This window comes from Anomaloglossus baeobatrachus, chromosome 12, assembly GCF_048569485.1.
Source record: "Anomaloglossus baeobatrachus isolate aAnoBae1 chromosome 12, aAnoBae1.hap1, whole genome shotgun sequence".
NCBI lineage: Eukaryota > Metazoa > Chordata > Amphibia > Anura > Aromobatidae > Anomaloglossus > Anomaloglossus baeobatrachus.
In genome coordinates, this window is record NC_134364.1 from 113,010,033 (window position 1) to 113,026,726 (window position 16,694).

Consider the following 16,694-nt stretch of genomic DNA (forward strand, 5'->3'; position numbering starts at 1 on the left):
TAGCCAACGCTGGTGTGAAACTGCAATTGGCACATGCAGATAGGCATCTCTGATGTCGATGGATGCTAGGAAATATCCTTGGGTCATTGAGGCAATGACTGATCGCAGAGACTCCATGCGAAAATGCCGCACCTGAACATGCTTGTTGAGAAGCTTGAGATCCAGGATGGGCCGGAAGGAACCGTCCTTTTTGGGGGCTAGGAAGAGATTTGAGTAGAAACCTCTGAACCGTTCCCGGGCGGGAACCGGTACAATTACTCCGTTGGCCTGCAAGGATGCCACGGCCTGAGAGAAGGCAGCGGCCTTGGAGCAGGGGGGAGTTGACAGAAAAAATCTGTTTGGCGGGCTGGAAGAGAATTCTATCCTGTAGCCGTGGGAGATGATATCCCGCACCCACTGATCGGAGACGTGTTGAAACCACACGTCGCCAAAGTGGGAGAGCCTGCCACCGACCAAGGACGTTGCTGGCGCGGCCAGATAGTCAAGAGGAGGCTGCCTTAGTGGCAGCAGCTCCTGCGGTCTTCTGAGGACGCGGCTTCGTGCGCCAGTTGGGTTTTTGATCCTCGGCTGAGTTAGTGGACGAGGCCGAGGGCTTAGAGGACGACCAGTTGGAGGAAAGAAAGGAACGAAACCTCGACTGGTTCCTGCCCTGGACAGGTTTCCTGGTTTTAGTTTGTGGCATGGAAGTACTCTTCCCGCCAGTAGCTTCCTTAATAATCTCATCCAGTTGTTCACCGAACAGCCTGGACCCAGCAAATGGGAGCCCAGCAAGGTACTTCTTTGAAGAAGCGTCTGCCTTCCACTCTCGAAGCCACAAGATCCTGCGGATAGCGAGGGAATTAGCCGAAGCCACCGCAGTGCGGTGAGAAGCCTCCAGCATGGCAGACATGGCATAAGATGAAAAAGCTGAAGCTTGAGAAGTTAAGGCAACCATCTAAGGCATAGATTCCTTGGTGAGGGAATGCATCTCCTCTAGAGAAGCAGAGATGGCTTTGAGAGCCCACACTGCTGCAAAAGATGGGGAGAACGAGGCCCCTGCCGCCTCATATACAGATTTGGCCAGAAGGTCAACCTGGCGGTCAGTGGGATCCTTAAGAGAGGTGCCATCAGCCACTGATACAACTGTCCGGGCTGAGAGTCTAGACACCGGAGGGTCTACCTTTGGTGAATGAGCCCACTCCTTGACCACCTCTGGTGGAAAGGGAAAACGGTCATCAGAACCGCGCTTTGGGAAGCGTTTGTCAGGACAGGCCCTAGGCTTGGTCACAGTGGCCTGAAAACTGGAGTGGTTAAAGAACACACTCCTTGTTCTCTTAGGCAAGGTAAACTTGTGCTTTTCTGCCAGAGAGGGTTGCTCCTCTGATACTGGCGGATTGAGGTCCAGTACAGAATTAATGGACGCAATCAAATCACTAACATCTGTGTCACCCTCGGACAGATCAATGGGGCACATGGAGGTAGCGTCCGAGCCCCCAGTAAAGGCATCCTCCTCGTCCTGCGAGTCAGCTCGTGAATCAGAGCCGCGGGACGAGGAAGGAGAGGGGACCCTGCGTCTCCTTTTAGGAGGACTGGGTCTGGGACCAGATGAAGAATCCTCTGTGAGTGCTGCTACGGCTCGCTCAGCAGAGGAGGCGCCCTGAGAAGGGGGCTGATGCATGCTCAGCAGAGTCCGGGACAACTCTCCCATGGAGTCGGCAAAAGACTGGGAGATAGACTTAGAGAAGGATTCTACCCAAGCCGGGGGTTCAGCCACCGGAGCCGGAGCAGCCGGAGGGACCACTGGGGAGACTCCAGGCTGAGGCACCACCATGTTAGAGCAGGCATCACAATGTGGATATGTGCTCGGTTCAGGCAGTACAAGCTTACATGCAGTGCATATTGAGTGCAGCCTTGCTCCTAGTGTGAGACATGCTGCTGAAGTGGGGGCTCTGAGCCAGAATGACCCCCAGAGAGTGTATAAGCAGGTCCACAACCGGAGGTTGTGGCTTACCAGACCGTTTGTGTGCCCTCCAGATCCCACAGCCCGGACCCCCAGAGAGATGCTGCAGCCAGCGCCGATCGCTGTGAGAACGCTGATAAAATGGCGCCGGAGCGAGGAGAGGGGGCGGGGCCTACTCTAAGAGCGGGATTCGGAGGGCCAAGGAGATTTACAGGGGAGGGGACATTTACTCAGAGAGGTGTCCCTCCCCTGTACCGAACGGCCGCTGGGTGGAGCCGCACTGTCCCTCTGTATGACTGACATGCAGGGGCAGTGAAATCGAAACTAGGCCTCAGGCGAAGCCGGGGCCTAAATTTAACGATGCGGCCGGCGCGCAGGCACCATCGGCGCGGTTCTCAGGTGAAAACCAGAGAACCGGCCGGAAATGTCACAACAGTTACACAGCACACTCTCCCCAACAATAAAGTACAAGGGACCCCCCAACAATAGCGTCTCAGATACTTCGCTTGTGAGACGCAGGGCCAGGTCCCTGAGGGATGAGTGCTCCGTCCGGCAGGATCCTGAAGGGCTGCGGATGGAGACCGGTCTCCTGCAAGGCAGTGAGAACCGTGCTGGCTCCCACTTCAAGCCAGAGCCCGAGGGATGGTGAAGGAGCGCGGCATGTAAGGCTCCAGCCCTGAAATCAACCTTAACAACACCGCCGACACAGTGGGGTGAGAAGGGACATGCCGGGGGTCCAGGCTTGGACCCGCTTTTCTTCAAACTCTTTCCAAAAATCAGATGAGAATGCATGTGTGGATGTGTGCCTCCTGAACACAAAGCATTGAACTGGCTATATTTGGTTATCCAGGGGGGGTATATGCTCAGAGGGAGGAGCTACACTTTTTAGTGTAGTACTTTGTGTGTCCTCCGGAGGCAGAAGCTATACACCCAATGTCTGGGTCTCCCATAGGAACGATAAAGAAAGTAACATTCGAACAAGAATCTTCAGGTCAGTATATTTATGTCGATACCAAAAAGTTTTTCATTGAGCGTCAAAGCGTCAACATGGCAGGTTAGGGGCCTTTAGCCGTTCCTAGACGGTCATGGTAACCCATAGTCATCCCTTGATCACCTCGTTTAAATGCGGAGGTCAGTGACTGACGGCTGCATTTAAGGGGTTAACCGTAGCGATCGGCGATCGCTTCAGTCACTGCTGTTAAGTACAGATGCCGGCTACATGACACAGCCAGCATCTGCCCCGAATGGAGCAGGCTCAGCTCCTGAGCCCGCTTCAAACACTCTGACATGCTCTAGGATGTATACACATCTATAATTTAGCATTGGAAGGACTAACTATTAAGATTATAAAGGTTAATGTGAATTTATTATTGGGACTCAATTGCTTTTAGCTATTTTATTTAATGATTAATCTTTATTGTGAATATTAAAGCTCTAAAAGTCTGCCAAAGCCAAAAAGGTTTCTGGGTAACTATATAGGTGTTTTTTGTGACGTTAATCTCATGATGAGTTAATTCGTTACCCATGTAGCCATCCACTGGCTATATTGGGTCACATGTTTGCCATCATTACTGTAATATCCACCTCTCCCCTCGCAATTCCCTAGCCTCGCCACTCTGCCAATCCCTTCACTGGCTTCACATCGCCCAACGACTCCAGTTCAAAACATTAACCATGACATACAAAGCCATCCACAGCCTGTCTCCTCCTTACATCTGTGACCTAGTCTCCCGGTACCTACCCGCACGCAACCTCAGATCCTCACAAGATCTCCTTCTCTACTCCTCTCATATCTCCTCTTCCCACAATCGCGTACAAGATTTCTCCCGTGCCTCCCCCATACTCTGGAAAACTCTACCACAGCATATCAGACTCTGCCCTACCGTGGAAAGCTTCAAGAGGAAACTCAAGACCCACTTCTTCCAACAAGCCTACAACCTACAATAACCCTCAGCCCAGTAGACCACTGCGCAACAAGCTCTGTCCTTACCTATTGTACTATCACCCATTCCCTATAGTCTGTGAGCCCTCACGGGCAGGGTCCTCTGTCCTCCTATACCAGTCTGTTATGTACTGTTAATGATTGTTGTACGTATACCCTCTTTCACTGTAAGGCTATGTGCGCACTTACCGGATTTTTCGCGGATTTTGCCGCGGATTTGCTGCATGTTTCGCTGCAGAAAATGTTCATAACATCTCTGCAGTGAATCACCAGCAAATCCTATGGAGAAAAAAAATCCTGTGCGCACTGGGCGGAATTTGACAGCTGCGTGTTTTGCTGCGGGAATCCCGCAGCAAAAACAAGTGCATGTCACTTCTTTTCCGCACAGCGCTGCGGGATTTCACTCCATTGACTCAATGTTAATCAAGAAATCCCGCAGGGAATAACGCAGGCAGCAAATTCTGTGCGGTTCACTGCGTTTTCCTGCGTTATTCCCTGCGTTATTTTGCGGTTTACCTCCGGTAATGTGCATCACTTGCTTGCGGTTTTGCAGGGAAGTGATGTCATTACAGGAAGAGGAAGCCGTGCAGAGAGTAAACACACACACAGATCACAGACACAGACATCACAGACACATAGAACACACATAGAAAGAAAACGGAAATATAGGAAAAAAAGAACGTGGGCTCCGCTGCATATTTACCGTCCAGCCGAGGTAAGCACACAGCGGCGGCCCGGTATCCTCAGGCTGGGGAGGGAGAGGGGCAGGGGTAATGTCCCCCGCCTCACTCCCCCTCCGGCAGCCGAGAATATCAGCCGCAGCTGCCCCGGCACTGTCGCATGCAATATGCGACAATACCGGCGTGTCCTCGGCTCTTCTTGCCACCGTGTAGCAGTGGTGGCAAGGTAATACAAGGGGTTAATGATGGTGGGGGACCACCGCCATTAACCCCAGGCTTGATCATGGCAGCGTCTATGTGACAGCTGACATGATCAACCCGTAAGTAAAGTGAAAAAAACACACAGAAAAATCCTTTATTTTAAATAAAACAAACAAGCCTCGTTCACCATTTTATTAACCCCTCCCGCACCAAAGCTCCGGCATAATCCAGGTCCGACGTCCAGCGCTGCTTCCATCCAGCCGCGACTGTCACAGAGACAGGCTGAATGCAGCAGAGGTAATTACCGGTCATTTCCCACGGCCGGTAATGTGAACTCACTGCCGACCGTGGGAAATGCAGCGATCTGTCATCTATCTATCTATCTATCCCTCTATCTATCTATCTATCTATCTATCTCTCTCTCTATCTATCCCTCTATCTATTCTTCTGTCTATCTACTCTCAGAATTAAATGACTTTTTTTTTTTTTTTTTTTTTCTTCAATGTGCTTTATTGCATTGAAAGCAATAAAGCACATCCCAACCCGCACGCGGCAAAACCGCGGCAATACCGCGAACAATACCGCGGTAAAACCGCAGCAAACCGCGGCAAACCGCATGCGGTTTTCGGGTGCGGTTTCCCGCGGTTTTTTTACCGCGGGTGCGGTAATCTTTGAGGGCATGCGGAATTTTCTCAAGAAAATTCCACTTCCCAGTGCGCACAGAGCCTAAAGTGCCATGGAATAAATGGCGCTATAAAAATAAATAATAATAATAATAATACAGAGACCGGCAGGGCACAGGAGAACATTGGAACAGAAGCAGAAAGGATAAGTAATAGATAAGAAGGGAATTTTGTTTACTTACCGTAAATTCCTTTTCTTCTAGCTCCAATTGGGAGACCCAGACAATTGGGTGTATAGCTACTGCCTCCGGAGGCCGCACAAAGTACTACACTTAAAAGTGTAAGGCCCCTCCCCTTCTGGCTATACACCCCCCCGTGGGATCACGGGTTCCTCAGTTTTAGTGCAAAAGCAAGAAGGAGGAAAGCCAATAACTGTTTCAAAAACAAATTCAATCCGATAAACAACATCGGAGAACTGAACTTATTAACATGAACAACATGTGCACCCGAAAAACAAAATCCCTAAGAAAAAACAGGGCGGGTGCTGGGTCTCCCAATTGGAGCTAGAAGAAAAGGAATTTACGGTAAGTAAACAAAATTCCCTTCTTCTTTGTCGCTCCTAATTGGGAGACCCAGACCATTGGGACGTCCAAAAGCAGTCCCTGGGTGGGTAAAAGAATACCTCGTGATAGGGCTGTCAAGCAGACCTTTCCTACAGGTGGGCCACCGCCGCCTGAAGGACTTGTCTACCTAGGCCGGCATCCGCCGAAGCGAAGGTATGCACCTGATAATGTTTGGTAAAAGTGTGCAGACTCGACCAGGTAGCCGCCTGGCACACCTGCTGAGCCGTAGCCTGATGCCGTAATGCCCAGGACGCACCCACGGCTCTGGTAGAATGGGCCTTCAGTCCAGATGGAATCGGAAACCCAGCAGAACGGTAGGTGTGAAGAATTGGTTCCTTGATCCACCGCGCAAGGGTGGATTTGGAAGCTTGCGACCCTTTACGCTGACCAGCGACCAGGATAAAGAGTGCATCCGAGCGGCGCAGGGGCGCCGTGCGGGAAATGTAGATCCTGAGTGCTCTCACCAGGTCCAACAAATGCAAACCCTTTTCGAATTGGTGAACTGGATGCGGACACAAAGACGGTAAAGTGATATCTTGATTGAGATGAAAGGAAGATACCACCTTGGGAAGAAACTCTGGAATTGGACGCAGAACTACCTTGTCCTGGTGAAACACCAGGAAGGGAGATTTGCAAGATAACGCCGCCAGCTCGGACACTCTCCGAAGAGACGTGACCGCCACTAGAAAAGCCACTTTCTGTGAAAGCCGAGAAAAGGAAATCTCCTTCATAGGCTCGAAAGGCGGCTTCTGGAGAGCAATTAGAACCTTGTTCAGATCCCAGGGCTCCAACGGCCGCTTTTAAGGAGGGACGATATGACAGACTCCTTGCAGGAACGTGCGTACCTTAGGAAGTCGCGCTAGGCGTTTCTGAAAAAATACGGATAGCGCGGAGACTTGACCTTTAAGGGAGCTAAGCGACAAACCTTTTTCCAACCCAGACTGCAGGAAGGAAAGAAAAATAGGCAATGCAAATGGTCAGGGAGAAACTCCCTGGGCAGAGCACCAAGATAGGAATATCTTCCACGACCTGTGGTAGATCTTGGCGGAGGATGGTTTCCTAGCCTGTCTCATGGTGGCAACCACCTCATGAGATAAACCTGAGGCCCCTAGGATCCAGGACTCAATGGCCACACAGTCAGGTTCAGGGCCGCAGAATTCAGATGGAAAAACGGCCCTTGAGACAGCAAGTCTGGACGGTCTGGTAGCGCCCACGGTTGGCCTACCGTGAGGTGCCACAGATCCGGGTACCACGACCTCCTTGGCCAGTCTGGAGCGACGAGAATGGCGCGGCGGCAGTCGGACCTGATCTTTCGGAGCACTCTGGGCAACAGTGCCAGAGGTGGGAACACATAAGGTAGCCGGAACTGTGACCAATCTTGAACTAAGGCGTCTGCCGCCCAAGCTCGGTGATCGTGAGATCGTGCCATGAAAACCGGGACCTTGTTGTTGTGTCGTGACGCCATCAGGTCGACGTCCGGCATCCCCCAGCGGCGACAGATCTCCTGAAACACGTCCGGGTGAAGGGACCATTCCCCTGCGTCCATGCCCTGGCGACTGAGAAAATCTGCTTCCCAGTTTTCCACGCCTGGGATGTGAACTGCGGATATGGTGGATGCTGTGTCTTCCACCCACGACAGAATCCGCCTTACTTCCTGGAAGGCTTGCCGACTGCGTGTTCCCCCTTGGTGGTTGATGTACGCCACCGCCGTGGAATTGTCCGACTGAATTCGGATCTGCTTGCCTTCCAGCCACTGTTGGAAGGCTTGCAGGGCAAGATAGACTGCTCTGATTTCCAGAACATTGATCTGAAGGGTGGACTCTTTCCGAGTCCACGTACCCTGAGCCCTGTGGTGAAGAAACACTGCTCCCCACCCCGATAGGCTCGCATCTGTCGTGACTACCGCCCAGGATGGGGGTAGGAACGACCTTCCTTTTGACAAAGAGGTGGGAAGAAGCCACCACCGGAGAGAATCCTTGGCTGTCAGAGAGGGAAACATCCCTGTCGAGGGACGTCGACTTCCCGTCCCATTGGCGGAGAATGTCCCATTGTAGAGGGCGCAGATGAAACTGCGCGAAAGGGACTGCTTCCATTGCTGCCACCATTTTCCCTAGGAAATGCATGAGGCGCCTCAAGGTGTGCGACTGGCCCTGAAGGAGAGATTGCACCCCTGTCTGCAGCGAGCACTGCTTGTCCAGTGGAAGTTTCACTATCGCTGAGAGAGTATGAAACTCCATGCCAAGATATGTTAGTGATTGGGTCGGGGTTAGATTTGACTTTGCAAAGTTGACAATCCACCCGAAACTCTGGAGAGTCTTCAGTGCCACGTTCAAACTGTGTTGGCATGCCTCTTGAGAGGGTGCCTTGATAAGTAGATCGTCCAAATACGGAATCACAGAGTGACCCTGCGAGTGCAGGACTGCTACTACTGCAGCCATGACCTTGGTGAAGACCCGAGGGGCTGTCGCCAGCCCGAAAGGTAGCGCTACGAACTGCAGGTGTTCGCTTCCTATAACGAAGCGTAGAAAACGCTGATGCTGTGGCGCAATCGGCACGTGGAGATAAGCATCCTTGATGTCTATTGATGCTAGGAAATCTCCTTGAGACATTGAGGCGATGACGGAGCGGAGAGATTCCATCCGGAACCTCCTGGTTTTTACGTGTTTGTTGAGCAACTTTAGATCCAGGACGGGACGAAACGACCCGTCCTTCTTTGGCACCACAAACAAATTGGAGTAAAAACCGTGACCTTGTTCCTGAAGAGGAACGGAAGTCACCACTCCTTCCGCCTTTAGAGCGGCCACCGCCTGCAGCAGAGCATCGGCCCGGTCGGGCGGTGGAGAAGTTCTGAAGAAACGAGTTGGAGGACGAGAGCTGAACTCTATCCTGTACCCGTGAGACAGAATGTCTCTCACCCAACGGTCTTTGACCTGTGACAGCCAAATGTCGCCAAAGCGGGAGAGCCTGCCACCGACCGAGGATGCGGAAAGAGGAGACTGAGAGTCATGAGGAAGCCGTCTTGGTGACGGTTCTTCCTGCTGTCTTTTTTGGGCGTGATTGAGTCCGCCAAGAATCTGAGCCTCTCTGATCCTTTTGAGTCCTCTTAGACGAGGAGAATTGGGACCTGCCTGAGCATCGAAAGGACCGAAAACCAGACTGACCCCTCCTTTGTTGGGGTTTGTTTTGTCTGTGTTGAGGTAAGGATGAATCCTTACCCTTGGAGTGTTTAATGATTTCATCCAAACGCTCACCAAACAATCGGTCACGAGAAAAAGGCAAACTGGTTAAGCACTTCTTGGAAGCAGAATCTGCCTTCCATTCCCTCAACCACAAGGCTCTGCGTAAAACTACGGAGTTGGCTGACGCCACCGCCGTACGGCTCGTAGAGTCTAGGACAGCATTAATCGCGTAAGACGCGAATGCAGACATCTGAGAGGTCAATGGTGCCGCCTGCGGAGCAGATGTACGTGTGACAGTGTCGACTTGTGTAAGCCCAGCTGAAATAGCTTGGAGTGCCCATACGGCTGCGAATGCTGGCGCCAACGACGCTCCAATAGCTTCATAGATGGATTTCAACCAGAGCTCCATCTGTCTGTCAGTGGCATCTTTAAGTGCCGCTCCATCTTCTACTGCAACTAAGGATCTAGCTGCAAGCCTGGAGATTGGAGGGTCCACCTTGGGACACTGGGTCCAGCCCTTGACCACGTCAGGGGGAAAAGGATAGCGTGTATCTTTAAGCCGTTTGGAAAACCGCTTATCGGGATAAGCGTGTGTTTCTGGATTGCGTCTCTAAAGTCAGAGTGGTCCAGAAAAGAGCTTAATTTACGCTTGGGATATCTGAAATGGAATTTCTCATGCTGTGAAGCTGACTCCTCCTCAGGAGGAGCTGGCGGAGAAATATCTAACATCTTATTGATGGACGCTATAAGATCATTCACTATGGCGTCACCATCCGGTGTATCCAGATTGAGAGCGGTCCCAGGATCAGAATCCTGATCAGTTACATCCGCCTCATCACCCATAGATTCATCCCGCTGGGATCCTGACCAGTGAGACGAAGTTGAGGGCCCCTCATAGCGAGCCCGCTTAGGCTGTCTGGGACTGTCGTCCGAGTCAGAGCCGTCACCCTGGGGTGCATGTGACACCCCCGGAGCCCGGAAGTGTTCCAGTTGAGGGGGACCAGGGAGCAATGATTCAACAGTGTCCGTGGTCTGAGTTACTGGTCTAGACTGCAATGTTTCAAGAATCTTAGACATTGTCATAGACAATCTATCAGCAAAAGCTGCAAACTCCGTCCCTGTCACCTGGACAGCATTCACAGGTGGTACACCCTGGGTCACGTCTAGCAGAGGCCCCGGCTGAGCAAGTGCTGCAGGGGCCGAGCACTGCACACAATGGGGGTCAGTGGAACCTGCCGGTAGAGTAGCCCCACATGCGGTACAGGCAGCATATAAAGTCTGTGCCTTGGCACCCTTGCGTTTAACGGACGACATGCTGTTGCCTCCTTGCAATCTAGGAGGGTATATAGCCGAGAATCACCAGCGACCGTACAGTGAAAAGTATTTGCAAACACAAAATACCAAGTACACAACGGCACAAGTGGGGGTGAGCCCTTGAGGGCTGCTTACCGCCCGCTGAAAAGCGGGTATGAGGTCGTAGAATCCCGTGTCTGGGTCTCCCAGGCTCCCCTCTCCAGCTCAGCGTGCAGACAGGAATGGCTGCCGGCGTCCTGTGAAGAGGGGCGGACCGTGGGCGTGCCACAAACAAAGTGCGGGAAACTGCGTCCTACTGTGCCTGGTGTGAGGGCTGGAGTATGTAAAACAGACTCCAGCCCTCAGCGCTGATGCTCTGTACGGCGTCCCGCCCTCCTCCTGACTGGCAGGTGCGGAGGCGGGAACGAGACGAACTAGGCCGCAAAAGCCGGGGACTGTAGTAATAAGCGCGGCCGTGATATATGCACGGCCAGCGCGGAAGTCCCCGGCGCACCACAAGTCCCAGCCGCGTCGCAGTGTGACTGACCCCAGCGGCCGGCGCGACCGTTCGCCCTAAGTCTACCCACTCAGCCAAGCTGTAGTGAGGAAATGGCACAAGCGCAGCAGCGCTGATGTCCCCGGCGCACTAACACACCCAGCCATGCTGCGGTGTGCGCGCGGTATGCACGGGGACACAGAGTACCTTGACGGAGCAGGGTCTGTCCCTGACGATACTCCGCTCCATATCCAGCGGCTTCTCCAGGGGCTGCGGATGGAGCACGGTCTCAGTGCCTGGAGACCGGTAAAGTCCCACTTCACCCGGAACCCTAATGGGGATGGGGAAGGAATCAGAATGTGGGCTCCACCCTCCGTACCCGCAATGGGTACCTCAACCTTAACAAACACCGCCGACAGAAAGTGGGGTGAGAAGGGAGCATGCTGGGGGCCCTGTATGGGCCCTCTTTTCTTCCATCCGACATAGTCAGCAGCTGCTGCTGACTAAACAGTGGAGCTATGCGTGCGTGTCTGACCTCCTTCGCACAAAGCAAAAAACTGAGGAACTCGTGATCCCACGGGGGGGTGTATAGCCAGAAGGGGAGGGGCCTTACACTTTTAAGTGTAGTACTTTGTGCGGCCTCCGGAGGCAGTAGCTATACACCCAATTGTCTGGGTCTCCCAATTAGGAGCGACAAAGAAAACAAGATGTAATACTGAACTGTGAATTAATTATTATTATTATTATTAATAATAATACATTTTTATTTCTATAGCTCCAACATATTCCCAGCGCTTTACAATTCAGGAGGATCATATACAAACAAGTAACAGAAAATATAATTAGGAAGAAAAAAAAAAAACCCTGCTCATGAGAGCTTACAATCTACAATGAGATGGAGGGGGGGGGGGGGTAGAAGGTACAAGTGCTTATTTACAATGACAGTCCAGCGATCTCAAGGGAATGGGGGATAGATAATGGCTGCCTGGACCAGTCAGCCAAAACTTAGATGCTTTTGGGTGCAGTGGAGTTTGACGTGGAGTTACGTTCTGTGAGGTCGTGGAGGGACTGTGTGAATTTATTTTGGCTAGGGAGTGTGTTAGGCCACCAAAAAAATATGTGTTTTTTTAGGGAGCGTCTGAGTTGTGATTCATCCTAGTTTCCTGGGGTAGACCATTCTAGAGGATTGGTGCAGCTCGGAAGTAGTCTTGGATCCAGGAGTGGGAGGTTCTGATTAGAGTGGCTGTTAGTCGAACGTCGTTTGCTGAGTGTAGGGAACGGGTAGGGTGATAGACAGAGATGAGGGTGGAGATGTAGGGGGTGCCGCACTGTGGAGAGCTTTGTGGGTGAGAACCAGCAATTTCAATTAGATCCTGTGACCTGTGATAGCCAGTGCAATGACTGGCACAGAGTGGAAGCATCCAAGTAACGGTTAGCCGGATAGGTGACCCTGGCTGCTGCATTAAGGATGGACTGTAAAGGAGAGAGTCTAGTTTAAAGGAGACCAATTAATAGAATGTTACAGTAGTCGAAGCGGCAGTGGATCAGGGCCAAAGTGGGGGGTTTTGTAAGGAAGGGGCAGATTCTAGAGATGTTCTTGAGGTGCAGGCGACAAGAGCGGACAAGAGATTGTAGCTAAGAGGTAAAGAAGAGATTGGGGTTAAGTATAACACCCAGTCAGCGGGCCTGCTGCCTTGGAATTATCGTGGTGCCGCACACAGAGAGGGAGATGTTGGGTTTAGGAAGTTTAGAAGACGGAGGAAATAGAAGAAGTTCAGTTTTGGAAAAGTTACGTTTCAGATAGAGTGCAGACATGATGTTGGAAACTGCAGACAGTCCGTGGGGTTCTGTAGTACAGTGGGGGTGAGGCAGGGGATAAGGTGTATAGTTGTGTGTCATCAGCATAAAGATGGCACTGAAAGCCAAATCTACTGATTCTCCAATTGGGTCAGTGTAGAGGGAGAAAAGAAGAAGGCCAAGGACTGAACATTGAGGAACCTCAACAGTGAGGGGAAGAGGAGAAGATGTGGAGCCAGCACATAAGCTAAACAAGCAGCCAGAAAAATAGGAAGAAAACCAGGAGAGCACAGTGTCCTTTAGGCTATGTGCGCACATTGCGTAAAAACATGCAGTTACGCTGCGCTTTGTAGCGCAGCGTAACTGCATGCGTCCTGCGGCCCCTGCACAGTCTATGGAGATTGTGCAGGGGCCGTGCGCACGTGGCATCTAAGAGCGCAGCGCTTCGGCTACTGCCGAAGCGCTGCGCAAAAAGAAGTGACATGTCACTTCTTTCCTGCGCTTTGCCGGCAGCTCCTGCTCTGTCTATGGCAGGAGCTGCAGGCAGAGCGCATGGAATCGGCGCTCACTACGGACATTTCTGCAGCGATCTAAAGCGCACATGTGCTCTTCAGATCGCTGCAGAAATTTCTGCAGGGCTTGTACGCAACGTGCGCACATAGCCTCAGGCAGATTAACTGGAGTGTGGAGAGTAGGAAATAGTGGTCAACAGTGTCGAAGGCTGCAGAGAGGTCAAGAAGAATTAGCAGAGAGTAGTCAGTTACGTTTTGCTCTCAGAAGGTCATTGGTCTCTTTGATGAGGGCAGTTTCTGTTGAGTGAAGGGAAAGAAAGCCAGACTGTAAAGGATCTAGGAGAGAGTAAGTGGAGAGGTAGCAAATGAGGCGGGAATAGACTAGGCGCTCCAAGAGTTTGGAAATGAAGGGGAGATTGGAGACTGGTCTGTAGTTGCTTGTACAGGATGTGTCGAGAGAGTTTTTTGTTTTTCTTTTTTAATAATGGAGTAATGATAGAGTGTTTCAGGGAGGAGGGGAAGATACCAGAAGAGAGATTGAAAATTTTAGTTAGGCGAGTCTAGTAGAGTCGCCTTTCTTACCATGGTGAACCGTTCATTCTTACACACCATGCAGGTGACTTCGGTTTCATCTGGAATCCACTGCGTTTTTGCTGGAGGTTTGTCCGGAGGTACGAACTCTGGAGAAGACCTGTTCCTCCGGTGTCCTTTATCTGGATCAGATAGGACAACAGAAAACAATTGTCAGATACTCGGACTGTGAAATACTGACCCCGAGAACTGCGATTCGGACCTCAGCTTAAAAAGCAACTTCCAAGTAAAAATACGAAACCTACGCAATGACTGCAAACTAAACCCCCCCTACACATTTAGATTTTTGCTGGCCAATCGATTGGCCAATCGTTCAGCCAGCAACTATCTATCCCATACAGAGGGATCCTTGTTCAGCCAAGCACTTGTGTTCTTTATGAGAGAGACGCTGCCAGACATCTTTGACTGCTTGTCTCTTTATAACAAAAGGACCGACAGGTCAAAAGTACACGTCGGGTCCTTATCTCTCCCGACAATCTGTCGGGGCCCAATATACACATTGGGCTAACGCCAGCCAAACCATCAACCATTAGACGTTAGTCTAATGTGTTTGAGGGCATTAAAGAGAACTTTTCACCTTGGAAAACCCTATTTATCTGCTGATATCAGGTTACAAAGTGTTACAATGGTGAAAATGAACGTATTTCCCTCTGGGAGCCAATGGTTTTCAATCATGGGGATGGTGCAGGTAACAATTAGAACGATGACTCACTATACTTGAGCGGCAGCTGTACGCACACCCCGACACATTTACAACTGTACCACGTGAGCTGTCAAAGTGCTGACCGACTGCTTACAGCTGTTACAGCTCCCTGAACAGGCTTCATAACAAGCCGGCAGCTTCAGGGAGAAAAAGTCGATTTTCTCCTAACAGCCGCACTTTCAGTAGACCTCTATCTGTAGGTAGTGGGTTTTTTTTCCAAGTTGAAAGGTTCTCTTTCAGTTACATCAATTGAACACTAAAATCCTTACCCACAAAAGGAGAATTAGTCAGCTCAGCAGAGGATGGAGGAATTACTTGTTCTGGGTCTGCAGGCTGAGTGCTGCCGCTTTCCGGAACTCGAATCACAGAATCTGAAGAAATGAATTCAATGCATCAATGCAAATGATACCAGCTGCGACAGGTACGTGGATGGAGTAATACAGGACATTAGCCACATAAAGGTTTCTTTTTAGTTCATAGCATTGGAGGACGCAGCAGCATGGTATAGGCCCTGCCACTAGATACAAGTGTTTACTACGCGCGGCAGGCTATACCATCTCCTCCAACACTAGAAACCTGTTTAGGCTAGTGTTAAATAGGAGGGTTGTATCAGATCTGTTGCATTTTTTCTCTTTTTTTTAGCTCAGTTTTGTGAGGTTGCGCTGATTTCCCTGACTTTTCTATTTCATTCCAGGAAGAACAAAAAAGGTGAACTCCACCATAATAGAACCTCACTGAAATGTCGGTGTCCCCACTAATGTGTGAGGCCACAAAGAGCGTAACCCTGTAGTACGAATACGTCCGATCTACGTTCCATATGGGTAATTTTAGGTATAGCGGCTCTGGAGGCAACATTCAGTTTTAATTCATTTTCTTCCTTTTTGACAATTTTCTGAACCTTTGCTCTGGTACATCACTTCATAATTTTCTAAGGGACGTTCTTTCTTTGCATGGGTCCCTCCTGGACCTCCTTTGCCTCTATTGCCCTTCGTTCTTCTTTTCATTTTAGGTATCGTCTGGTGATCTGTGCTATGGATAGGGTTTACTTGAGTTGTTAGCTTGTGCGGGGAATTGGCCACAACCTTTGTTAAAGTTTCTAAAGACCTTTGTTGGCCCCGACATCATCTCGACACTTCTCTTCAGAGGGCAGCAGCTTCATGCCAACGCCTCCAATATTTGGTTTTCTGTCAGTAGAACCTTTCTACAGTGCCTTGCGAAAGAATTTGTTTCACTTGAATTTTTCAACCTTTTCCCACATTTCAGGCTTCAAAGATAAAAAAAGAGAATTTTTTTACTTACCGTAAATTCTTTTTCTTATAGTTCCGTAATGGGAGACCCAGACCATGGGTGTATAGCTCCTGCCTCCGGAGGACACACAAAGTACTACACTAAAAAGTGTAGCCCCTCCCTCCGAGCATATACACCCCCTGGTTAACCAAATATAGCCAGTTTAGTTCAAAAGCTGAAGGAGAGTAGCCACCCACAAGTAGAGCTAGAGCAAGAACCGGAACAACCGGAGCCTCTGTCTACAACAACAGCCGGTGAAAACACGCGGAACAAGAAACTGCCAACAGGCAACAGGGAGGGTGCTGGGTCTCCCATTACGGAACTATAAGAAAAAGAATTTACGGTAAGTAAACAAAATTCTCTTTTTCTTCATCGTTCCTATGGGAGACCCAGACCATGGGACGTCTCAAAGCAGTCCATGGGTGGGAATAAACAGAAAACTGAGAAGTAGGCGAAACCTAACTTCGTAAATGGGCGACAGCCGCCAGAAGGGTGCGTCTGCCCAAGCTCGCATCTGCCGAAGCATGAGCATGCACTTGTAGTGCTTCGAAAAGGCATGCAGACTAGTCCAAGTGGCAGTCTGACAGACCTGCTGAGCCGTAGCCTGGTGCCTGAAACCCAAGAGGCACCGACAGCTCTGGTCGAGTGTGCCTTGATCCCCCGGCGGGGGAGGCACTTGAGAACACTGGTAGGCATCGGAAATGGCCGACATAATCCAACGAGCTAGGGTCGGCTTAGAGCCGAGAGGCCCTTACGCCGACCTGTGGTCAGCACAAAAAGAGAGGTGCACCGCCTAAGAAAAGCGGTGCGAGACACATAGATCCGGAG

At 50.8% G+C, this 16,694-nt stretch overlaps 1 protein-coding gene across 2 annotated transcripts in view; it reads right to left on the bottom strand.

Moving 5' to 3' along the window:
• ZFYVE26 (zinc finger FYVE-type containing 26) overlaps nucleotides 1-16,694 on the bottom strand; it is a 269,476-nt gene that overhangs the window by 53,363 nt on the left and 199,419 nt on the right. For both annotated transcript variants that reach the window (XM_075329889.1, XM_075329888.1), the window contains exons 21-22: nucleotides 14,849-14,950; nucleotides 13,868-13,998 (exon numbers count right to left, since the gene is read on the bottom strand). In XM_075329889.1, coding sequence (XP_075186004.1) covers nucleotides 13,868-13,998; nucleotides 14,849-14,950 — 233 coding nt within the window. The remainder of the gene's footprint in view (nucleotides 1-13,867; nucleotides 13,999-14,848; nucleotides 14,951-16,694) is intronic.